General features: G+C 58.0%; 1 protein-coding gene across 3 annotated transcripts in view; it reads right to left on the reverse strand.

Moving 5' to 3' along the window:
- The window catches only part of KAZN (kazrin, periplakin interacting protein), a 292,248-nt gene that overhangs the window by 96,183 nt on the left and 171,893 nt on the right, over positions 1-24,172 (reverse strand). Inside the window, exon 1 of one of the 3 annotated variants that reach the window (XM_045585187.1) lies at positions 8,646-9,128. The exons of 1 other annotated variant lie outside the window; for it this stretch is intronic. In XM_045585187.1, coding sequence (XP_045441143.1) covers positions 8,646-8,859 — 214 coding nt within the window. In that variant the 5' untranslated portion in view covers positions 8,860-9,128. Of the gene's footprint in view, positions 1-8,645; positions 9,129-24,172 lie in introns of those variants that run through there. One more of the 3 variants, XM_036445443.2, reaches the window with a different exon arrangement.

The following is a 24,172-nucleotide window of genomic DNA, read 5'->3' on the forward strand; positions in this document are numbered from 1 at the left end:
GGTCCGGGCAAGTGCGCGATAATTATGCGGAATAAACTAAAGAAAGGATTTCCAGAGCTCTGCCAGGCTAGACGATGCCGGAGACTGAATACCAACTGCCCACTTGTTATACAGAGATCCAGTGACCAAGCCACACAAAGGGCCACATCGTCACACCCGGAGGCCAGAGGCGGTGGGTCTGCTCAGTGAAGGGGCCGACAGCGCCGCTGGGCTGCAAGACTGAGAGCGGCCGCTGAGGGCGACGCAGGTGGGCGGCTCCAGCTCCGGGCTCGGCAGTGTCCTCCCTCCCCCAGCCCTGAACTCCCAGAACCTCAGGTTTCAGGGCTGGAGGAGCCTCCTTACCTCCCTCCAGACACCACGGTGCCCCTCCCGGCTGGTCCCTGAGGGAGTAATTGGCCTGTGGGAGGAGCTGGCCATTTCCTGTGGCTCTTCTTGTAAGCTCCTCCTTTTTTAAAAAAAAATATATTGTACTTTATTGAATTTTTACAGAGAGGAAGGGAGAGAGCTAGAAACATCGATGAGAGAGAAACATCGACCAGCTGCCTCCTGCACACCCCCCTCGGGGGATGTGCCCGCAACCAAAGTACATGCCCTTGACCGGAATCGAATCCAGGACCCTTCAGTCCACAGGCTGACGCTCTACCCACTGAGCCAAACCGGTTTCGGCAAGCTCCTCCTTCCGATGGCCTGCAGGTGAGGTGTTCACCGTGTGGCTGTCTGGCCTGAGAAGGAGGTGGCCTATCGGGGAGCCTGCGGGCAGCTTTGAGGGCACACCCTCCACCTGCCCTCTCTTGCCTCTCTCTCAGGGCAGGTTCTCAATCCCAGGAGGGAACTGGGTGTATTCGCTGACCCGCCCAATCCCTGGCACAATTACTGACGGGGCTGCGGGTGCTCTCACCTGCCTGCTGGGTGAGGCTCGTCCACCGGACCAGCCCGGTGGGGTTCCTCCATGGCCCTGCCCCATGGAGGGTACGGGTCAGGGCAACTCAGGAAATGCTCCCGCAGGACCCTGTCTCAGCTACCGTGTCCCCTGTGGCCTCACAGGGGCCATCACCGAGGAGGGATGGGCAAGAACAGCTCTGCAGAGGCTTGGGTGCCAGGCCAGAGTGAAACAGTGCAGGATGGTGAGGTGGAGAATGTGGCAGGAGGGGAAGGGGGGGAGAATGAGCCGGCTGGGGGGGAATGAGCCGGCTGGCTCATGGGACGGTGAAGACACCCCGAGCCCCTCAACAGGAGTCTGAGGAGGGGTTGTCGATGTGTGTGGTTCCCAGCAGCGAGCCCAGGCCACAGCAGGTCCCGGCTGGGATGCCCCCGGAGCCTGGCTGGGTCTGGGGCGGGGCTGAGGGAGAGGACCCTCCTGATACCCTGTAAGGCTTCCCACGGAGCCCGCCCGCCCCCAGAATGTAAGCGCCAGGAGGGCAGGGCGCTGTGGAGCCAGGGAAGGTGCAGACGAACCAGGACGACTTGGTCCCTTGGGCTCGGGTCTGCCCTGACCAGCATCGCAGAGGGAAGAAGGTCGCCGATGGTACAGACACGTTTGTTAGGTGCCTTGTGTGTACAAAGCATGTCCGGGCCCACGGCTCGTGCCAAGCAACCACCAATCTGTGAGCTGGGCGGGGCTGGCATCAGGGGAGCGACATGCACAAGACAGGTCCCTCAGGGGGCGAGCCTCGGGCCAGGTCTGATCTTGCCTGCCCTCCCCCCCCTCCCCCGCTCTCTGTAAGCACCAGGAGAACAGAGGATAGGCAGTTACTGTGCAACCTTTTCCTTCCTCCAGGCCAATGGACACCAGGGGGCCAGCAGAAGCCCTGTCCCTCAGAGAGGGCTTGGGGCCCTGGGCCATGGGGCCATCTGGCCCTCTGCTCTTCGGAGACTGGCCTGGGGTGAGCAGACGGCCGCCAGCTGGGGGGCTGGGAGAGAGGGGGCGCTGCTGCCAGCTGCAGCTCTGCCCGTCTCTCCTGGAACACCCCCATCACTCCGCCCCGTGGGGAAGGCCCCTGTGAAAGGCACAATCCTCTCCCACACACCCAGCAGCCCTGGGCATGGAAGGGAATTGGCAGGTCCTGGCAGCTGGTAAGAGAACAGACCGGGGTTCAGGAGGAGAGGGGAGGGGGCAGGAGAAGATGGAAAAGAAGATTGGGGGACATTTTTAAGTGACAGGAGCTTCCCAGAAGGGTCTTGTTGCGTGGCTGGCTGCACGCCGGGACAGAGGGCTGGATGGGGTACAGCCCGCTGGAGCCGGGGGAGCAGTGGAGGCCCCAGAGGCCCTCATACCCCACTGCCTCTGGCTGCCTGCGAGCCAGGGAGCCGGAGAAGCCGGGGAGAGAGAGAATCCTGCCTCCCTGTGTCACAGCCCCTCCGGTGCCCTGCTGGCCCTGGGGGACTCACCCACCGACACTGGACATGGCAGGGAGGAGATGCGAGTGGGCAGGCAGCAGGGCGGCCTGGAGCAGCCACTCACCACCCCCTGGGAAGCCTCCTCCATGCCACCTCTCGGAAGACCGCAGAGGTCAGGGGTCTGACAGGGTGAGGGAGCAGCAGGAATGCAAGCAAAGCGTGTGGCTCCCCCTGGCCCTCCGGACGTGGCTCTTCCCTGCCACGGGCATCCTCTCTGCCTGGCCCCCAGGACTGCGACGCCAGGGTGCCCTGGCAAAGTGGGGCTGGGCATGCGGGGAGGGAATAAAGCACCCGGAGCCGGCAGCTGCCGCCTCCAGTTCTCCCCATGCCCTCGGGAGAGCGTCCTGAGGCCTCTGCACAATGAAAAGGTCCTGAACACACTCGATGCCTGCGATAAAGTTACAGCCCAAACTCGCTGGGAGACTAAGCCACCTGCAAATCTGGGCAGCAACCGAAGCCGCGGCCGCTGGCACCTGCAGGGGGGCCTCCAGGTGGTGGGTGTTCCCGGAAACAGTCCACAAGGCCCAGCACGTGAACCGAGGACTTGCAGGGGGGGATGAAGGGGCCGGAATTGCCACACTACACCCCCAGGCTCCCCTTTTCCTTCGCCCAAGCTTCACCCAGCTCTGGGCTAGGCCTCCATGCGGACGCACCTGCCTGTCCTACCCCTCTGGTTGTTCCTCTCCCCCAATGTGGGGGCCATGGTGGCACCTAATGGGCTAATGCCACTTGGTGACTGCTCCAAGGAAGTGCCACAATCAATGTCTTCTAAGTGGCCTCTCTTGAAAGGATCCAACATAGCGGACCAGATAGCACCGGAAGTCCCTACCTGCATGGTGGCTGGTGCCAGGGCCACAGAGCGGGTGGTCCTTGGGAACAGGGGCAGTGCCAACTCCACTTCCCTGGCAGGCTCTCATCTGACACGAAATGCACTTCCATGCAAATCACTCCACACACACACAGGCCTGCCCACACCTGGCAACCTCGGCCGCCACCCTCCCTGGGGTGTTTCCAGCCCTTCGTGACTCACTGCTAACACGGGGTCCCCACGCGTTGGCGTGGCCGGCTCTAATGACATGCGGGGGCGTGTGTGTCTGCTGGGCTAACATCTGTGTGCCCGCCAGTGTGCCCGAGGGTCCCCGCTGTTGAGCTGGCTGCGCGGTGGATGGGCGGGGCTCACTCCAGGGCTGAGGGTGCGGGTTTCCTTACGCTAACGGCTCTCAAAATGATGAAAAGAGAAGGAAATGCTTCTTTCTCCAGAATGGCTGGAGGGTCCTAGCCAATGTCCGGCTAACACAGCTGGGACATCACAGAGAGCACAGGAGTGCATCACGATCCTCATGGACATTTCCTGATGACCCAGAGGCCGAATGAGCAGCTGGTGGTCCTTCAGAATCACGTCTCATCAAATCCCCGTATTTCAAACTTCAAGTTTTTTGTTTGTTTGTTTGTTTGTAATTCATACACATGCACTCATTGAAGTTCCGTGGACTCTGGATGGAACGAGCATTCCCTGCCCTCTTATGGCACAGGTTCCATAGGGATGAAGGATGCTCTGGATTCTTGCCCAACAAGCTCTCAGGTGGGCAATGTGATCCCATTTTACAGATGGGCGAACTGAGGCTCCGGATGTGAAAGAACTTGCTTAGGAACAAAGCCGGCGAATTCAAACCAGGGTGTCTGCTGGCAAAGCCGGTGCCTGTGCCCACTATGGTGTGCCACCTGCCCTGGCAGAAGGAGGGAGCAGCCACAGGAGGCCTCTCCAGGAAAACCAATCTCAGTGTCTTTCAGGAGCAACGACTCTCCCTCCGGAGAGTCCAGGACAGCCACGCCCCCATGTCTCTGTCTCACCCATTAGACCAGGAAGCTCAACTGAACCCTAGGGACCCAGTGGGTCTCTCACCCAGCATTAATCCTTTTCCAAAGGGATAACGCCAAAATGACCCAGCTGCAAATGTCTGAGTTGCTTAAAACAAAGAATGTCAAGGAGAGGACAAATCTTGCTTAAAAGATAAAACTTTAAAGAGCCCAGGCTGAGCCAATACTGGTTTGGCTCAATGTATAGAGTGTTGGCTTGGGGACTGAAGGGTCCCGGGTTCGATTCCAGTCAAGGGCATGTACCTTGGTTGCGGGCATATCCCCAGTAGGGGGTGTGCAAGAGGCAGCTGATCAATGACTCTCTCTCATTGATGTTTCTAACTCTCTATCTCTCTCCCTTCCTCTCTGTACAAAATCAATAAAAAAGAGCTCAGGCTGAGTTGGTTGGCGTGTCATCCCATACACCCAAAGGTTGTGGGTTCGATTTCTGGTCCAGGCACACCCCTAGGTTATGAGTTCAATCTCCAATTGGGGTGTGTATAGGAGGCAACCAATTCATGTTTCTTTCGCTCTCTCTCTCCTTCTCTTTAAAATCAATTTTTTTAAAAACCACACAGGCCCTAGCTGGTTTGACTCAGTGAATAGAGTGTCTCAGCCTGCGAACCAAAGGATCCTTGGTTCGATTCTGGTCAAGGGCAGGAACCTTGATTGTAGGTTCCTCCCCGGCCTGGGCCCTGGTCAGGGCTCCTGCAGGAGGCAACCAATCCATGTGTTTCTCTCACGTTGATGTTTCTCTCTGTCTTTCCCTCTCTCTACTAAAGCAATGGTAAAATATCCTCAGGTGAGGGTTAAAACACATTTAAAGAAAAACCGGACTGGAAACTTAATGTAGGTCTCTAGATCAGCACCAGGCCTTTCCTCATGGCAGAGAGATCTAAAATCAGGGACCAGATCCTGGCTCTAACACCTACTCTGTGATCCCGGGCAAGTTACTGGCTTTTTCCGGGCACCGGTTTCCCCCTGGGGGGTCGAGGGAGGGTGAGATTAGCGATGGCCCCTTCCCTGAGGGTTCCTGGCCCACTGGCTAAGACAAAGCTTGGGGTACGTTTGGCTCCTGCCTCAGAAAAGTAGAATGCTGGGAGCTAATGCCCAGATAAACAAAGTCTGGTCCCTCCTCCTTGCTCTTTAAGTGAGCAGAGGGGCCAGAGGAGCTAAGAACTCAAATGACCAATAAAAAGGTAGAGGGTACAGTGGCCCCGGGTCCTGTACGCTGGGCCTGAGCTGAACGAGGTAGTGTGGCATCTGACCTGGGCCTGGAGGATGAGGGCTTTAGATGTGGACAGATAAAGCGCCCAGTCCACAGAGATACTAATTTCCCGAGAACTTGTAAACAATGACTGGGTTCCTTTAACTGAGTGGCAACGCCCTCTTGCTTTAGGGACTCAGCACCCACGCACCTCGTCCTGGAACTGGCTCTCCCTGCGACCACCTACCTAATGACTGCAAGAGCACCCATCACGCGGACCCCTCACCTGGCCTTACGTGCCTGCACAGCGCTCACCACCCCCTGCCCCTGCCCCTGCCTCTTCCTCCTGGCACTCTCCTCCCACAGAATACTAGCTCCATGGAAACCAGGGCTGCGGTTGTCTCCTCTGCGGCTACCTCCCTGGTAGCGACAACACTGCCTGGCAGGCAGAGATGCTCAAGAAACGCGACCGAATGAACGGACGGACAACCAAAGACGAAGCAATTCGCGCTCCCGGTCCAAGAACACGCAGGGAGCCCCTGGTTGGCTCCGCTGGGGCCCAGACAGAGTTATTCCCACCAAGAGGGAAACCGAGTCACCAAGTATCTCGGCAGAACCAGGTGTCGATGGAACAAGTGCCTAACATCTCCTGCTCTGGTCCCCAGTCTGAGTGCAGAGGCCGGTAACCTGCCCTGGCAGAGGCCCCACCCAGGCCAGAGTGGTCACCAGCGTGGGGCCTGCCACCTGCTGATCTCAGGAGGGTGACAGGATGCCCAGTCCTCCATCCCTTCAATCAAGGGTCCCCTGTCCCTGTCCTCTTCCCCACACTGGACTCCGCCACCCAACAGGGCACTCCCTCAGCTCCTGCAACTCCGCCTCACATCGGGCTGGGGACCGATGTGCTGAGATCCTGGGCTGAGCCGCCTCACTGCCGGGCTAAAAGGCTTATTTCAGCGTGTGGTGCTACGCCAGCAGAGTTCCCACGTATGCTCCCAGACCAGTGGTCGGCAAACTCATTAGTCAACAGAGCAGCAAATCGTGGTTCAAGAGCCCCATGTGGCTCGCAAGCCGCAGTTTGCTGACCACAGTCCCAGAGGAAATGGCCTTGTAACACCCGTGTCCATGACATGTCCATGTCCATGTCCATGTCCTCCAGGCCTGGACACCGTGCAAGTTCTCAGGAGCTTCATTTGGTCTTTCCGAACCAGACCAGCCGAGGGCAGAGGGCGGCTGGGGAGAGAGAACTCGGAAACCTCCCGGGTTTCGCTGCTGGCCTGGCCGTCTCAGGCCAGTGATATCACCTGCACATCAGGCCAGGAGATCAGCACAGCCCCCAGGGCCACCTGAGGGCCATCCGAACATCCGCCGCCCCAGCCCTCAGACAGGCCTCTCGGTGACACCGTGTCATTAGGTTATTGTTATTATGAAACACCAACGGGAGTCATGTAGACACAAAGTAAACAGATGTATCTCCACCCGGCCATCTTCAAAATGTTTACATAATAACCACCTCCGGGCCTTGCATCACTCCGGTCCCTTACAGACCAGACAGGAAGGCATCCTGGCACAGCGCAGGAGGTGGCGATGGAGCAGACAGCATCCATCCTAATGCAACAGGGAGGCTGGCGACTAAGACTCATTAAAGCATCAAGGACCAACGAGGCGAGGTGCTTTGCAGACACCAGCCTTGAATGCTCCAAACAGGAGTGCTCAAGCAGCTTGCCTGAGCTGTCCCAGTTGCTTATTCTTTGCATTGATGCTGTTGTACAGCAAGTCCCGGGCCATGTTCCATGCAGCTGGGGAAGCGGGGTGGGGTGGGGGGCTGTCTTCAGCTGGCTCAGCCCCAAGGCCAAACGGCCAGGGACTCACGCTCCTCCCAGAGCTCAGGTCCCTCTTCAGCGCCCTCGCTGACCCAAGCTCTCCGTGGCTCCAGGACACCAGCGGGAGCCCGGCTAATGAGAGCCAGCTGCTGGGCAGTCCCCTCGAACCGCGGCCCCCCGAATTCCATCCCCTGGAGCCACCACCAGGCAGCCTGGAAGAAGGGCCTGGCTGCTGGCTGAAGTTCCTCAGAGGACAAAAAGGAGGATTAGCTGGGAAGCTGGCTGCCTGGGAAAGGCATTCTGTGTCCATGGAAAGACAAATTTAGAAGTTCCCAGCACCAAGGTTTAGGGAGTTGTTGGGGCTTGGGGGGAGGGGGGATGTCCATTATCAAGTCCATTACCCTCAGGCCTTTCCTGCTGTCCTCACCTTCCCTGGGATAAGACTACTTCCCGGAGCCCGGATAAGATTCCAGGAGTCACAGCATGAAAACCACCAGGACACAATAAGAGTTCAAACGGAATGAATAATCACGTAGGCTCCCTTCTAATGTTTCCTGGGAAAAGTATTCAAACTGCTGATGACAGACCCTCCATCTTCCATCTAAATTTTTTCCTAAGCCTTGAGTCCAAAGACCCAGGGGTTCCTCTGCCCCAGCCCTCCCTGCCCCCATGACATAACTTGCGGGATGGGGGTGTGACCAGGGGACCTGCTGAGACCGGAGCAGAACGGAATGAGCGCACCCACTCGGGGAATTTTAACGCGAAAACGCTGCGGTCCGCTTGGGTGGATCAGCCAGCGATACGGAATCAGACCTCTCGCTGCGTTTGCCTCCGCCGGCGAGGTCTCTGTCTGCGTGAGAGAAATCGCTTCGCTCCCAGCACATGCAAATCACTACTTTTCCTCTCGGTAAAGCAGGGCTCTCCTGGCACTTTGTGGGGCTACCAAGTGGGTTTCGGGGGACCGCCCACACTTCACGCGGGGCTGGCCCCTCTGCAGAACAGGCGCTGGGTCCCGCCCGGAGCCGGGTCTCCAGGTGCGGCGGGACTGACTGCACTGGGACCCACAGCACCGGCAGGCGTGGCCTTGACCTCCCTCCGCAGCCCTTTGGTGGGGGAGGGGGTCGGCGGGAAAGCCGTGGAGCCCCGAGATGTCCGTCCCCGCGCGGAACAAACTCGCCTCCCGCGCTCTCCCCCTGCACCGGCCCCCAGCTCCGGGCTCGGCGCGCAGCGGCGGCGAGAACTTTGCAGCCAGCGGCTCCCCGACCCCGGCGGGAGCGCCCCCGCGCGCCGGCCCGCCGCTCCCCGGGCTCCCCAGGCCGCGCCGCCCTCCCCTCCCCTCCCCTCCGCTCCCGGCGCGCACCTACCGGGCTGGCTGCAGTCGCCATCGGCTCGCACGGAGGGCGCCCGGGCGCGGGGCCGATCGCCGGGCCCTGCGGCGTCCGCACACGGCTCGCCGGCGGCTGGTCCCGGGAGGCGCGCCGGCCCGGCCCCGGCCCCGGCCCCGCAGGAAGGCGCCGGCTCGCCCTGCGCCGCGAGCTGCCGGACGCGCTCCCAGGAGCCCGAGTCGGCCGCCCGCATGCCGCGTGCCGGGGGGCGCTGCCCGAGGCGGGCGGGGTGCCCCGCAGGCGGGCGCCCAGCTCACAGCCCCCGGGGCGGCCGCCGCATCTGGGCGCAGCCGCGCTCCGCCCCCGCCGCCCGCCCGGCCGCCGGTTCGCGTCGGACCGGGGCTCTCCGTCCGGCCGGACGCCAGGCCGCCCGCCGCCTCCGCCGCCGCCGCACGCGAGGAATTTGGCCGCGGAGCCTCTCACATGGGAACGACTCTCACTCCCGCGGCTCCTCCTCCCGCTCCTTCCGGGCTCCGAGGGCCGGCCGCTGGCCCCGCCCCTCGCCGCCGACGGCCCCGCCTCGGCCCCGCCCCTCGTCACCGCCTCGCCCAGGCTCTGCCCCCAGCTCCGCCCCCAGCCCCGCTGCTGCGCCCAGACTCGCCCAAGGCCTCCGGGAGCTCCGCGTCGCCCCGGGCGCGCCAGATCCAGGCCACTCGGTGCCTCCCCACCGCGTTCTTTCCTGGAGAAGCTGACGGTGGAAAGATGGCCGGGGTCCCAGGGCCGGGCAGTACTGAGCCCAGGCCCGAAAAGCCCCAAGTGAGCGAGCGCTTGGAGGGGATGGGTGCACCCAGTCTGCGTGGCTCTGCGCCCTCTGACACCCCGTGACAGCCTGGCTGAAGGACTGCAGTCCCAGCAGCTGGCCGGAGAGGGCAGAGAGAGTGGGCAGGGGAGGGGTGGGCGCGCTGGGACGTGAACCTCAGTCTGTACAGTAACAGTTCTGTAAGTGGATGTAATGCTGAGGGCATTCACTGTGTGCGGGCCGGGAAAAAAACTGACATGCTCCATACCCACGGGGAGATTGTGGTCCAGGGCTGGAACCCTGTGTCTGTGCCTCAGTTCCCCTAGCCTCAGTTTCCCCATCTAGAAAATGGGGCAATAGTGATTTCCCCCTCTATCCATCATGGGAGCTGCTTATGGAGTCCTCGCTAAGGCAGCCTGTGGCAGGTGAGGTGATTCCCCGGTGAGGCCAGGGCCTGGGTTTGGGGAGCAGGTGGAGGGCCAGGTGCCAGGCCAGCTCAGCTCTGTAGAAGGCGGCATCTTGGAGCCCCTAACAATCTGACCCTTCCTTCTGGAGTGGGTGCGCCAGCGCCAGCGGCTAGCCATGCTCACTCCCCGTCAAGTGAGTTTGCAGCTCTGAGCCCCCTTTGATCTAGGCCGTAGGGGTGTCGAACTCAATCAGAGAAGGGGCCAAAATCTAAAATCCAGCCTAAATCGCGGGCCAAATGGTTTACTGAACAGTCATAAACTGTCATTGTGATGGAAACGCAGCGGAGTGCAGTGATGACAGCGCGGTGCGGGCCACATTGCAAGGCCTGGCGGGACGGATTTGGCCCGCGGGCCTTGTGTTTGACACATGTGATCTAGGGATTAGGTTAAAGCTGATTGTCTCCTCAAAGCCCCAGGAGGCAGGTCTGGTCCCCCCCACACCCCGAGCTGACACAGGGTGCTGAGGACAATGGCCAGGTGAGGAGTCACACTCTCCAGGGCCCCTGAGCCTCCCATCCAGGCCGCATGCACCCGCCCTCCCAGGCCTAGCTGGTAACCCATGGCTCACACCGGCCCAGGCATGGCTCTGCATTGAGCTGTGAGAACTGAGTTACTTTCCCTGCTAGGTCTCCCCAACCTTTCCCTTTGTCACTTTCCTGTCTGTGGGTGAGGAGCACTGCCTGCTCACACTCTCTATGGCCTGGCTTTCCCAGCTTCCACCTCCACATTCCCCCCCCCCCCCCCCCCCCCGCCCCAGCGCCCCCACACACACACCTCCCGGAACTTTCCCTCCTGCCCCCGCCCCCCCATGCACATACACACTCCAAATGCTTAGAGGCCACAGGGCAGTCTCAGACCTCCTTTCCCTACCTGGAACCCTGACTGCCCAGGGGCGGGCTGGCCAGCGTGCCAAATGCGGATGGTGCTCCCAGCTGAGGAAGAAAACTACCCATGAGGTTAGCACCCACACCACTCTAGGGCAGGGTTCGGCAAACTCATTAGTCCACAGAGCCAAATATGAACAGTACAACGATTAAAATTCCTTTTGAGAGCTAAATTTTTTAAACTTAAACTTCTTCTAATGCCACTTCTTCAAAGTAGACTCGCCAGGCCATGGTATTTTGTGGAAGAGCCACACTCAAGGGGCCAAAGAGCCGCATGTGGCTCGTGAGCCGCAGTTTGCTGGCCATGGTTCTGGGGGAAAGAAGCTGACCCCACAGCAAGTGAGAGGAGATGCTGGGAATCCCCCAAGTCCACGGCCTTTGCTACAAGGCAGGATGGAACAAAAGAAAGAGGGCTCTGAGGGACTGCCCTCAGATTCTGGAGACGTCCAGCCCTGGAGCCTCTGTTTTGATGCCTCCAGGGACCACTCACCCCCACCCCGGGGACATGAGCGAGTGAGGGGGGCTGTGCAGGGCCTGCTGTGGTTCCTTCCCTAAGAAAGGTGACTCAGGTCCTCTTTGCTTATTAGATGTAGAGGGAGGCTCTTTGCTTCCACCAAGGAACGTTCTCTTTCCCACATTTTTTGAAGAACATGGAACTCTTGACCGCCTCCTATCTTCTCACTTTGGATACTGACATGCACTTTCCTCCAAACTCCACGACCGGCAAACAGCAGCACCGGAACAGCTACATAAGCACTTGGCGCTTGGGTTCTGTGTCAGGAAGACGTTAGGGAGTGGCGGAGACTGGGGCAGACAAGAGGCCACCATTAGCCGCTGCAGAGGAGGCAGTCGATGGCTGTCATGCAGGAATGTGGCTCTAGTGTCACCAGAGGTTCTCGTTTCATTTTAGAGCTGCCAGGAATATGGAGTGATATGTGAACTCTGAGTATGAATTCCTGGCAACTCTTTAAAAAAAAAAAACCTTCAGAAGAAGAAAGAGGAGAGGGAGAAGGAGAGGGAGGAGAAAGCCCAACAAAACATGTTATGTCTAGAAGTTTCTATCCGGCCCATTGGCCACGAGTGCTCATTTCACTGCTACCACTATCGGTCCCCTCTGCATCCTCTTAGAAGTCTGCTCATGCTTCCGACGTGCATTCCAGCAAGCCCAGCCGTTTGTCAAGCCCACAGCCCTGGCGCGTTCCCACTGCGCTCCTTACTCAGCAGAGTTTGGCCGGGATGCGTGAGGCGTCCCCACGCACAGGTATATTTCTGCTTCTGAGGACACCCTGGGCCGGGGCCAGGTTTCTGCTCAGGTCTGCACCGGGAAATCCGGCAGCCAACAGGGGCCAACCCACTCTCTGCCCAGAGCAGCGCGGGCAGGCCCTCCCTCCGGGAAGGATAACTCAGGGTGGGTTTCCATGGAGACCCCCAGGCCAGGCCAGCTTCTGAGCAGAAGGGCCCTGTGCCTGAGTTGATGCTCTGCTGTCATCGCCTTCACATTCTTAATTATTTTTTAAGCGGGGGACTCCTCGCACGTTCCGTTTGCATTGGCATCTGCCAGTTATGTAGTTGGTCCAGCTCCCAGAAGGTTTTCCCAGCCTCCCAGGGATGCTGGGAATGGATGCTGGAGAGGGCTGGGCCTGGGGTCTGGCTCCCCATCTCCTTCTCCCGGGCACACAGGGGGCGGACTCTGCCAGGCAGCAGGAACGGAGGACTTGGGCTGGGGAAAAGCTGTAGGAACTGTGCCCATCCAGTCCTCAACAGAAGCTTAGTGGGAATCCAGGGGTAGGGAAGGGGGGGCAGGGGGGAGGGAGGATGGGCAGTCCAGCAGAGGGCGGGGAGGCTGCTGTGCATCTGAGCTCTGAGGCCAGACCCTGTCACCAGGGGTCCGTGCAGGTCCCATTCCCAGGAGAGCTTCCTTTATTTTATTTTTTAAAATATATTTTATTGATTTTTTTTACAGAGAGGAGGAGAGAGGGATAGAGAGCTAGAAACTTTGATGAGAGAGAAACATCGACCAGCTGCCTCCTGCACACCCCCTACCGGGGATGTGCCTGCAACCAATGTACATGCCCTTGACTGGAATCTAACCTGGGACCTTTCAGTCCGCAGACTGACGCTCTACCACTGAGCCAAACCAGTTTCGGATATTTTATTTGTAAAATATATATATTTTATTGATTTTTTTACAGAGAGGAAGGGAGAGGGATAGAGAGCTAGAAACATCCATGAGAGAGAAACATCGACCAGCTGCCTCCTGCACACCCCCTACAGGGGATGTGCCTGCAACCAATGTACATGCCCTTGACTGGAATCTAACCTGGGACCTTCCAGTCCGCAGACTGACGCTCTACCACTGAGCCAAACCAGTTTCGGCTATTTTATTTGTAAAATATATATATTTTATTGATTTTTTTACAGAGAGGAAGGGAGAGGGATAGAGAGCTAGAAACATCCATGAGAGAGAAACATCAACCAGCTGCCTCCTGCACACCCCACACTGGGGATGTGCCCACAATCAAAGTACATGCCCTTGACTGGAATCGAACCCGGAACCTTTCAGTCCGCAGGCCGACGCTCTATCCACTGAGCCAAACCGGTTTTGTCTGGGGGAGCTTCCTTTAGATCACAAGTGGAAATGACAACAAATACACGAAACGCTGCATTCAAGGAACCCACTATATTGAGTACCCGCATGCAGCCGGACATGTGAGCCCACTGGAGCTCACATTTTTCATGTATTTTCTTCTTCCTGGCTGTGGTTTTAGTACCTGTAGAAGCACTTTTATGGAGATCTTCCAGCCAACATCACTCTACTCTCTGTAGGCACCTGAGTCCAAGACAAGGTAGCAACCCAGGTCCCCAGACACGCAGTTTTGTGGGTGTATATCCCTGTGAACGCCTGGCAATGTTTCCAGGGGCCTGGAGGCCCCCATAGCAACGCCTCTCCCCCTCCTTTCCCCCCCCCCAGTTTGTGTGTGACCTTGGCAAAGGCCCTTTTTGTCTATGGTAAAAGCATGTGGAGGGCTGGGCCAGCGGGCGTGAGTTCTGCCTGCATTGGGCTTTTGCATCCTTCCCGTGGTTGTTGGGTGGGTATGTTTTGGGTGTGTTGCTAGTAGCAATGGCACGTGTATTAGTCACCTATCGCTGTGTATCGAATCACCTCAAACCTCAGTGGCTCCAAACACCAGCGCTTTTTCTCTCTGGTTTCTGTGGATCAGGCATCCGGGTGGCTGGGCTGGGTGCCTCTGGCTCAGGGCCTCTCCGGGGCTGTCGCCATGGTGTCCGCGGGGCTGCAGTCAATGCAAGGCTGCCGTTGGGGAGGATCTACTCCCAGGCTCATTCCCAGGGCTCTCGGCAAGATCCAGTTCCTCATGGGGTGTCCCACTGGGGACCTCCTCTCCTCCCTGGCTGGCTGCCGTCGGTTCTGCACCATCGAGCTATAGATCGATACCCCAACTGGGTGTCTGTCCCCCGGTGTCTGCCAGGGGGCCTGTGTGGGGTGTGTGCAGGGAGGCGAAGCTGCTGTCTCTTTGTAACCTGACTCGGAAAAAGACATCCATCACCCTTTCCCCTTTCTGTTCCTTGGGCGTGAGTCACTCAGTCCCTCCCACACTCTCTGGAGCGATGACAGGAAGGTGTGACCTCAGGAGGCAGTCACCACCTGGGGCCTTGCAGGCTGCTGCCCTAGGCGGTTCATTCTCTGGGGGCTCAAACCCTGGGTCTTGGACAGACCATTTTTCTCCTGGAAGCCTTTTACCTGAAAAACGAAGGTGATCGTGCTGACCACCATGCAGGGCTGTGGTGGGAGGTTTGGAGGACAAGAGGCACACGGGGAGCTCTGGATGGTGCCCAGCGCAGGGTAAACCCTAAAAAAACAGGCAGAAGGGCCACTTTGGGAGAAGGTCCAAGGGACACGCCCGTTGCTTCTAAGCCAGACACGTGCCTCCTGCCCTCTCCATGGACATCTGCCGCCTTCGATCCATTCCTGGGGACTCCAACGTGGCATGGATGCCCTCCGGCCAGCCCTGGGATGCCTTGGTGGCCGAGGCCACCTGCTGATCTGCCCTGGCCGTCCCAGTAGGACTCTGGGGCACAGGTGCAGCCAGGAGGATTAGACTGGGGCTTTCTCCAAAGCCACCGAAGGCCTTTGCCCTGAGGGGGACAGAGGGTTTTATCCGAGGTCCATCCCGCCATCTGTCCCGGCCAGACCTTCCTGGCTGGAGGCCTTTGTGCGCCTGTCACAGGCTCGCCGGTCTGCTTTGACGGTCTCTCCAGGGCCCCAAATGACCTGGCAAAGATCCCAATCCCTCGGGGGGCTGCCAGAGGCCCTGCCCTGGAGGCAGAGGCTTAGCTCCCAGCTGAGCATCCAAGCATTTTCACGGAGTGTGGCTGGTCTCTTGCCCGCCTGCCAGGCAGTCAGTGTGCCAAGTCAGATTGTCAAGTGCAGCGAAGGAAAAACGTTCTTCCTTACCCACGGGCCATGTCTCTCCTGTTTCTGACAAGCAGGGAGGTCTCTGCAGGAAGTTAAAGTGTTGCAGCTTATTCAGAATAAAAATAGTAATGTCATGAATACTATAATACAATTTATTTTAAAAAAATATATTTTATTGATTTTTTTACAGAGAGGAAGGGAGAGGGATAGAGAGCTAGAAACATCGATCAGCTGCCTCCTGCACCCCCCCATCGGGATGTGCCTGCAACCAAGGCACATGCCCTTGACCAGAATTGAACCTGGGACCCTTCAGTCTGCAGACCGACGCTCTATCCACTGAGCCAAACCGGTTTCGGCTCAAATACTACAACTTATAATGCCAATACTGGCAAACATGGACATCGCATTTGCTACACGGATTTGCATGCTCATTTATCTTCACAACACCTCTGAGCGGCTCACATACTGTTATCTTCCCCCCATCGTACAGGTGAGGAAACAGGCACAGAGAAGTCAAGTCACTTCCCCAAAAACACCCAGCCAAGTGCGAAGTGCAGGCAGGACTGAGGCTTCTGTTGTCAGGCTTCAGAGTTCAAGCTAAGAGCCACGATGCTACCTTGGCAACAGGTGTCACTACGGAGCACTCACTTTGCCAGGGACTGTGTTTTCTAGCTCATTCAACCCTAAAAAATCACCCATCCCTATGTCTCCGATGAGAAAACTGGGGCTTAAGGAGACACATCATGTGGCTGATAGAGGTAAAGTTGGGAGGGAGGAGTGTTCTCTGGGAAATGCCTCCCACGCCAGGGTTTTGGGTGGTGGAATAGCCAACCCGTTTTTCATTTTTTTCCTAAAGAGGGGACTCCAGGAACCCTCCGCAGACTGACTTGAGTGCCCCTGGTGGCCACTGGTAGTACTTCACCTTTCCCATCTGGGGCCCTTGAACCCTGAGTTGGCAGCTTCCTGAAGGAAGAAAGTCCCCTACAGCAATTTTAAGAACTTTTGTCTCCTTTGTGTGACTCAACAGACACATAGGGCCATAGGCCATAGGGACAGGCAGACAGACAGACAGACAGGCTTCAGGCCCTGCTTAGTAATGATTTAGTGTCTGAGATAAGAACAATGATTACCAGTTAGTTAGCACCTATGCCTTTGTGACAGGCACTCTGCTTGGTATTTGGTACTTAAATGTTATTTAATTTCCCGATGCACACAGAGGGTATCACCATCACTAAGGGTTATCACTCTCCACATACTGATCATTTTAATCCCCACAATACTACAGGAGTACCATCATTACCCTCCCTCCATCAACGAGGAAACCAAGGAACAGAAAAGTTTAGTAGGTTGGCTGAGGTCACACAGCAGTACACAGTGGAGCCAGGATTCAGACGCAGGCAGTTCTGGCTCCAGAGCCTGTTTTTTTTTTTTTGTTTGTTTGTTTGTTTTTAATTGTTATGCCATTAATGTTTGTTATTGTAGCATTATTACTCTGCATTTGCAGTTGAAGAACCCCAGGCGTGGAGCGGTGAAAGGATTCGTCTAAGATCACACAGCTGGTAAGTTTAGACGCACTACATCAAGGATTTATTCACTCATGGATTCAACAAATACTGATTGTGCGCCAACCACGTGCCGGGTACCACTCTGGGCTCGAGGCAAACCACCATGGCATCTAGCCTGCCAAGGCACCTGTGGTGTGCTAGCATGTGACCCACGAGGGCCCGAGGCAGCCCCCAGGAAACACTGGCCATCTCTGCAAAGGAGAGACTATTTCCAGCGCTCCTCGGTGCCTGCCTGCTGGCCCTGCCCCTCCTCACCCTCACCCCAGGAGTCAAAAGGGCCTGGGCTCCTAGCTCACCTCTCTCCCACCCGCATCCCCACTGCCACAGCCTGCAGGATGGCGCTCACACAGACAAGGGATGCGAAACTGATTGGACTCGGGAGAGGCTGCCGTGAGGGTCTGAGGCACGGAGTTCTATGCTGTCCTTTGTTATTGCCTTTTACTTAACAAGTAAAGCTGGGCAACTCAGGCACCTTCCCGGGGGCCTCAGTTTCCTCACTCGTGAAATGGGTATAAGAATATTTGCCTATCTCCCCAAGACTATTCTGCGAGGAGCAAAGGAGACCATATGTGGGAACCACGTGATTGCAGGGATGGAGCCGGGTGGAGGGCAAGATGGACAGACAGACAGACAGACAGGCTTTGGGCTGGGCTGTTGAGTCATGGAGCCATTTGTTTACTTGTTTCTTTCATTTGGTCCGTCTGCACTCTGCATCCGCCGCAAGTCCTGTCCTCGACACCGTGGGGAAGGACCCCAGCGTGTAGGAAGCTCAATGCACGGGGATGCTGACACGAGAAGGAACTACTGGCAGGTAGGTGACTGGGGTTGTCCTCTCCAAGCCACGGGGCCTCATCACTGGGACGGTGGTGAGCCTCTGCCACCCACCTCCCCAAGGGAAGAAAATGATCCCAAAGACCAGGCCAGTGAACTGCTTCAAGATTCTTGTGTGCAGGGTGAGTGTTGATGCCCAGAGATACTGGCCTGGCTTGTCCCTTTAAGGCTTAAACTGCTCATCTCTCTTAGAACCCATCACCTCCCCTGGGGTAAGAAGCCTGTGCAAAGGCCCAGGCCTTTTATGGGAAGGCCTCTGAGCTACCTGCAAATAGTAATTAGGCATGTCAACCTGAGGGGGTGGGGCGGGGGGCGGCTGTTGTTCAAAGACAAAGCTGGCTTCTCCTGAGAAAAAACAAGAGTCCAGAGAGGCTCAGACACTGGCCTGAGGGCACACAGCATTTGGGGGGGGGGGCGGGGAAGACAGACTGACTTCATCAGTCCTGCAGCAATGGCCCTCAGAGTGTCTAGCAGCATCCTGTGCATTTAGGAGAAATGCCAATTCTCTGCCCCACCCCTACTTCCTGAGCCAGAAACTCGGGGAGGGGGGAGAGGGAGGGTCTGACAGTCTGTTTTAACACCCCTCCAGGTACCCCTGACTCTGACAAAGTTGTGGGGCCACAGCCGTTGCCTGAAGGAAGGGCTGCTGGGTCTCCGTGCCCTTCTGAGCGGGAGGAATGAGGCGGCGGCGGAGCACAGCAAGGTCACTTTCTCAGTGGCCGTGGCGTCACCGTTACATAACTCCCCTCCCCCGCCCCGTGACTTCCTGCACCCGAGTCCCAACGCCAGGCCCTCCCCTGTCTGTCCGCACACGCCTGCGGCTGCTTTCCCATAATTAGGAGTTACCTGCCCGCCCGTCCGCCCGCCCACCAGGACTGGGCCTGCCAGCCAGTGGGGCCCTGGCGTCTCCAGCGCCGAAGGGGTTCTGTGGCTGCAAGGCCCCCAGCGTGGGCCAGGCCCGGAGGAAGGCAGAGCGCTCTGCGCTCGGACATCAGGAGGCAGCCGAGGCCCCGGGCTCAGGGCAGACATCGGCAGCCGCCCCGACTCCCAACGGGACTAATTAGAATCCACTGTAACGCCTTCGCTTCCCAGCGCCATCCTTTAAATATCTCTGAACGGGCTTCAGGAGGCGGACTTGTGAAGCAGACACGTAGGAAGGGCTGGCACCTTCCCCCTGAAGCTGCTCATTAAAACAAACAAGCAAAGATGTGTTTCGCCAAATATGACAGTCTTGTGTTCAAACGTGACCTTTGAAAGTGGATTGTTTCTCCCAGATCAGGGCCCCGGGGAGGGGCGCTGGGGGCTGCCTGGGGTGAAGGACAGCCGTGGGGCTGCTGGGTGGGCCTCCTCCTCCTCCTGGTAAACTCAAGGCGGGACGGATCTTAAAGGGACACCTGCCTGAGGGGCCAGGCTCGCAGCAAGCACCCCGGCGAACGGGTGGATGGATGGAAAGGTCCCGAGTTCCGGCTCAGGGCTTCCCAGCTGTCTTGCACCGACCCCAACAAGCCCCTTCCCAGTTCTCCTAAGTACCCCCTCCCCATCTTAATAGCAATAGCGACCATTTACTGAGGGCCCCGAAGTATGACAGGCCCTCTAGTGGCATCGTCTCATTTAACCCCTCACCTGCCCCGTGACGGTCACACCCATTTCAAAGCAGAGTAAACTGAGGGTAGGAGAAGGGGGCAGAGGTTGCAGACCGGTGGCCCCGGAGCCAAATATGGTTTGCATACGTGCTTTCTTTTCCCTAGCACTCTATTGAAAAATATTTTTAAAAAAACAAGCTGCCAACACTTTCAAGGGAGGATAATTTACACTAAAACAGTGGAATGCAAACTCATTAGTCAGCAGAGCCAATATCAACAGGACAACGATTGAAATCTCTTTGGAGAGCCACATTTTTTAAACTTAAACTTCTTCTAACACCACTTCACCAAAATAGACTCATCCAGGCCGTGGTCTTTTGTGGAAGAGCCACACTCAAGGGGCCAAAGAGCCGCATGTGGCTCGCGAGCCACAGTTTGCTGACCACGGCACTAAAAGATTCAGATAGCTTCATTTGAGAAACATCAGGAGGTCTGGCGATAGCGTACCCCCATTCCATCACACATGGCAACAGGGTGCCCCCCCCCCCACACCCTGTCATGCCCACTGCCCCCTACCTTCTATCCCCGCCTCCCTCACTCAGGGAAGTGATCCGCCGGGGAGCTCCAGGCACGGAGCTCCCCCCACTGCCCTCAACCTCCGTAGCTCCAGGCAGAGTCTGCAGTCCAGGGTCCATCTGTCCATCTGTTTCTCTTGCACACCCCACTAGCGTCCACTCCTGGGAGATGCCTATGTGTTAGGTCAGAGGAGCACTGGATGAGGAGTCTGGAGACGTGGGTGTTTGCTCTGGCCCTGGAGCAGCCTACTTGTTCAGAGGGGAGAGTCCGCCAGAGCCAGCCAGCCTAGAGAACCACTCCGCACTGCAGGGCCTGAGCTGGGAGGCAGAGCCAGCGTGTCCCGGCCCAGGTCCCTGTGAGGACAAGGATGCCCGCCGGGCACTGGGCAGGCCGGCTGGGCTCAGCACTGCCAAAGGGAAATGCTCTTCCAAGCTCCAGGAGCAGAGGCCATGCTTTCCACGTCCTTTCTCTTGCTCCATCCTGTACACATCTGACGGAGGAGGAAACTGAGGCTCAGAGAGGGGGGGCAGTGGCCCGAGGTCACACAGGGAACTGACGCCCCCGCTGGCACACGCTTGGGCTTCTTCATCCTCCCCGGGGGGCCTCCTGGATCCTCTCTCCCGCAGGAACTCAGTGCCCTCGGCTTCCTGGAACTGGGCCTCAGGCGGGGTCAGAGTGACCCACACGGCAGGGGCTGCGGGTCCAGAGGCCTAGCCCAGGGCTTGTTCACGGTTTCTAAGGCGCAAACCCTTGCGAAGAGAATGGGGACGGCAGCGGGCTCGGGGATGGCGGGCCGCCTCTGGGGGGCAGGCGGGTGGACAGGAAAGATTGCGATGCTGGCAGACGGCAGCCCCCGCTTGGCTCACAGGCATATTTTGTTTTTCCCACGGTGTTTTCAAAAATGCATACGGGTTGCCAACATCCAAGAATCAGGGGATTTCACACAAAAGACACCGGGGTTTCTGGCTCCTTGTGAACACTTTCGAGGTCTGGCAAAGCCTGAGCCACAGTTCCCCCCAGCAACGCCACCGGCAGGAGCGGGGCCCGCCCCCTCTCCCCCGCCAGCCTCCGCCACCCTCCCCTCCTGGCCTGTGTGAGCCCCCTGCACACGGACTTGGGGACTTCACCCCCTGCAGCCCCCCCATGATAAAGTCACCCCTCCCATCCTGGCCCCCCGGGGGAATTCTGGGCATCGGTGGTTCTCCACTTGGGGGCAGTTTTGTCCCAGGGGGGACACTGGGTCATTCCTGGGGACATTTTTGGTGGCCAACGTCAGGGGAGGGGGTACCACTGGCATCTATCGGGTCGAGACCAGGGATGCTGCTAACCATCCTACAGTGTATCCAACAGCCGGCCGAACGAGACATTATCCAGCCCCGCATGTGAGAATGCCGAGGTGAGAAACCCTGCGCTGAATGGGGAGACACCACGAGTTCCAGGCCAGGAACAGGGTCCGAGAGGGCGGGTCCCCATGCCAGGGACGGCCCCTGCCCGCTCTGCAACCCCAGGCCGTCCCTGTGCCTGCCAAGGGCCCGACACACTCCCCACGAGGCCATTCAGGAGGAAGCAGATGCCCTGACAGCCGCTCATGATTCAAGGTCCGTAAAGAATGTTAGAAGCAGGTGATGTGAGGGGGCACCTCACGGGGATGCAGAGGCCTCTGCCAGGTACAGGTGCAGAGGCGTTATCTGGCCCCGCCTCTGAAAGGTGCAGTCGGGGTGGGCAGAGATGGGAGGTGGCATTCTGGGCAGAGCACACAGTCCGTGCAAAGGCGCGGTGGCAGGAACAGGCTCAGAGGCTCACGCCGGAGGGGACATGCTTTCTGCAGAGATGCAAAGGCATGGGCTAGAGGAGGGGGTTGTGGGCAGAAGTGAGGGTCCCCCAGCTAAGTGAGGGAAGAGAGGGCAGCCCCTGGGGGGATCCTTGTTCAGGGAATGGAGTATAATTAACCATTGAGGAGTCACTGAAGTTCTCAGAACCCGGTTTCCTCCTCTGATCAATGGGGCTAATAAGAGTAACACCAGCTGAAACCGGTTTGGCTCAGTGGATAGAGCGTCGGTCTGCGGACTGAAAGGTCCCAGGTTCGATTCCGGTCAAGGGTATGTACCTTGGTTGCAGGCACATCCCTGATGGGGGGTGTGCAGGAGGCAGCTGGTCGATGTTTCTCTCTCATCGATGTTTCTCTCTGTCCCTCTCTCTCCCTTCCTCTCTGTGAAAAATCAATAAAAAATATATTTTAAAAAATTATTAAAAAAAGAAAAGAGTGACACCAGGTGACACATGTAACACCAACTAGCTGTGATGCAGTTAATCCTCACAGCGACCCTAAGAAGTGCACCCTGTTATTATTTCCACCAGAGGCCCGGTGCAGGGATTTGTGCACAGGTGGGGTCCTTTGCCGTGGCCTGCAGGGATCTGACCGAAACCGGCTCTCCAACATCCCCCGAGGGGTCCAGATTGCGAGAAGGCGGTTCTCTGGCGATGCACCCTGGAATTGGGTTCCCTCCTCTCTGGTTCTGGGTTACATCACCCCAGAACCTCAGATGCCAAGTCACCGCAGCTCGGCAGCTCCTGCACTGAGCATCTGCTCCCTGGTGGTCAGTGTGTGTCATAGCTACCGGTCGGTCGGTCAAACGGTCAGACAGTCACTTAGACTTTTATATATATAGATTCTACAGAAGAGGAAACTTCGAGATGTGGATAAGTAAATCAGCTGTAACTTTCCCAAGGACATTGCAAATGAGGAACGGAGGTGGGCGGTGGACCCCGGCAGTCTGGCACCTGTGTGTGAGCTCTTCACCACGGCCTCTCCGGAACCTTCTCGGAGAGCTGTCCTTAAGAAAAATGAGACAGCCCAGCCTGTGTGGCTTAAGAGGTCACGGTTCGATTCCGGGTCAGGAGTAAACGGAGTAAAGCAGGGAGGTGCCCAGCACGGTGCTGGCACGGAGCTGTGACACCTCACCTAGGCTCACCATCACAGGGAACAAGGCCCCTGCACAGCCCTCACGAGAGCAGGCGCCTGAGAGGTCCTGTGCGGGACAGCCTGGGGGAGAGGAATGGTGCCCCCTCAGGGGAGAAAACACTGAGCCACGTTTTGGGAAATACATCTCCCACTGGCAGTTCTTGAACCCTGGGCCACCTCCACCCACGCTCTTTATCATTTGCCCGACTGATCGCTCATCGCCGCTGCCCCGGTATACCGCCTGGAATGTCCTCTGTCCTCTTCCTTCAAGCCCTGCCCACCCAGCTCCAAGGACACTTCCTTCCGGGAGCAGCCGGGATGTGCCCCGGCAGAGCAGCCACGCCTGGTCTTTGTGCCCAGAGCGCTGTTTAAACTCGGGCGGCCCTCGCAGGACGTCACCCCACAGCCGTGCCCCTCCCACCACACCGGTGCAGGTGCGTCTCCTGGAGACGGTGAAATGCAGGTCCTGGGGTGTGTCCGAGGCTTTGCTTTTCTAACAAGCTCCCAGGAGATGCTCATGCTGTGGGCCCAGGGACCACACACTGAGCTGCAAAGTCTCAGGCTATGTCCTGGGGGTCACTCTTCCTCCATCGGACAGTTAACGGCAAGGTGACTTTCTGTGGTGGGTTCTTTTCTTGTTAAAAGTTTGCAGGAGGAACCTGGTCCACTAATGCCTGGTTAGCAGACCCTGGGAGGTGTCCTGGATGCAGGCCTGGGACACCTTTCTCCAGCACAGGCCCTTGTACCTGGGTCCCGTTTCATAGGTGACAGCAAGACGAGCCAGCAGCAGTTTTTCTACTCAAAGTGCATGCCCTGCCCCTTAGGGAGCAGCTGACTGGGGGCCAGAGGCCCCTGCAGGAGCATGCACTTACCCCGATGGGTGCAAACAACTCCATCCACATCTGGAGGGACCGAAGCAGAGGGGTCCCTCAGTGCCAGGGCTGTCTGTGCTGCTGCCTGGAGTGTGAGCTCACGTTTGGAGTCCTGCAAGCTTGGATGTCCAGGTGACATGGATGTCCAGGTGACTTGTCAGGTGTCCCATGTCTACAACTGGGCTGCAAAGCTGCACTGACAGTGGGAACTCAGCGTCACGGCAACTGTTGCTAAGCACCTCCCACGAGCCAGGCTTTTACATGCATGTGTCTCCTCAACCCGCACCCCAAGGTGGAGCAACTCCCAGGTCCACCTTATGAGTGGGGAACCTGGAGGCATGGGGTGCGGTGGGGGTGGTGTGATTTCCCCAAGGCCCTGCGTATAGAAGTGACTGTGCTGAGGCTGGAGCCTAGCTGTGCTGGGCCCCTAGCCATTTTGCTGCTTCACCAGTCCAATGAGCCAGTCACCCATCTAACCAACCAGCCTGTCAGCCAACATCCCACGAGGATACACGCTCCCTGGGTGCCTCCTGGGTGCCAGGCACTGGGAACAAGAAGACATGAAGACAGAATCCTGCCCTGGCTGCATGAC

The sequence above is a fragment of the Pipistrellus kuhlii genome, unplaced genomic scaffold (genome assembly GCF_014108245.1).
Source record: "Pipistrellus kuhlii isolate mPipKuh1 unplaced genomic scaffold, mPipKuh1.p scaffold_m20_p_2, whole genome shotgun sequence".
In the NCBI taxonomy this organism is placed as follows: domain Eukaryota; kingdom Metazoa; phylum Chordata; class Mammalia; order Chiroptera; family Vespertilionidae; genus Pipistrellus; species Pipistrellus kuhlii.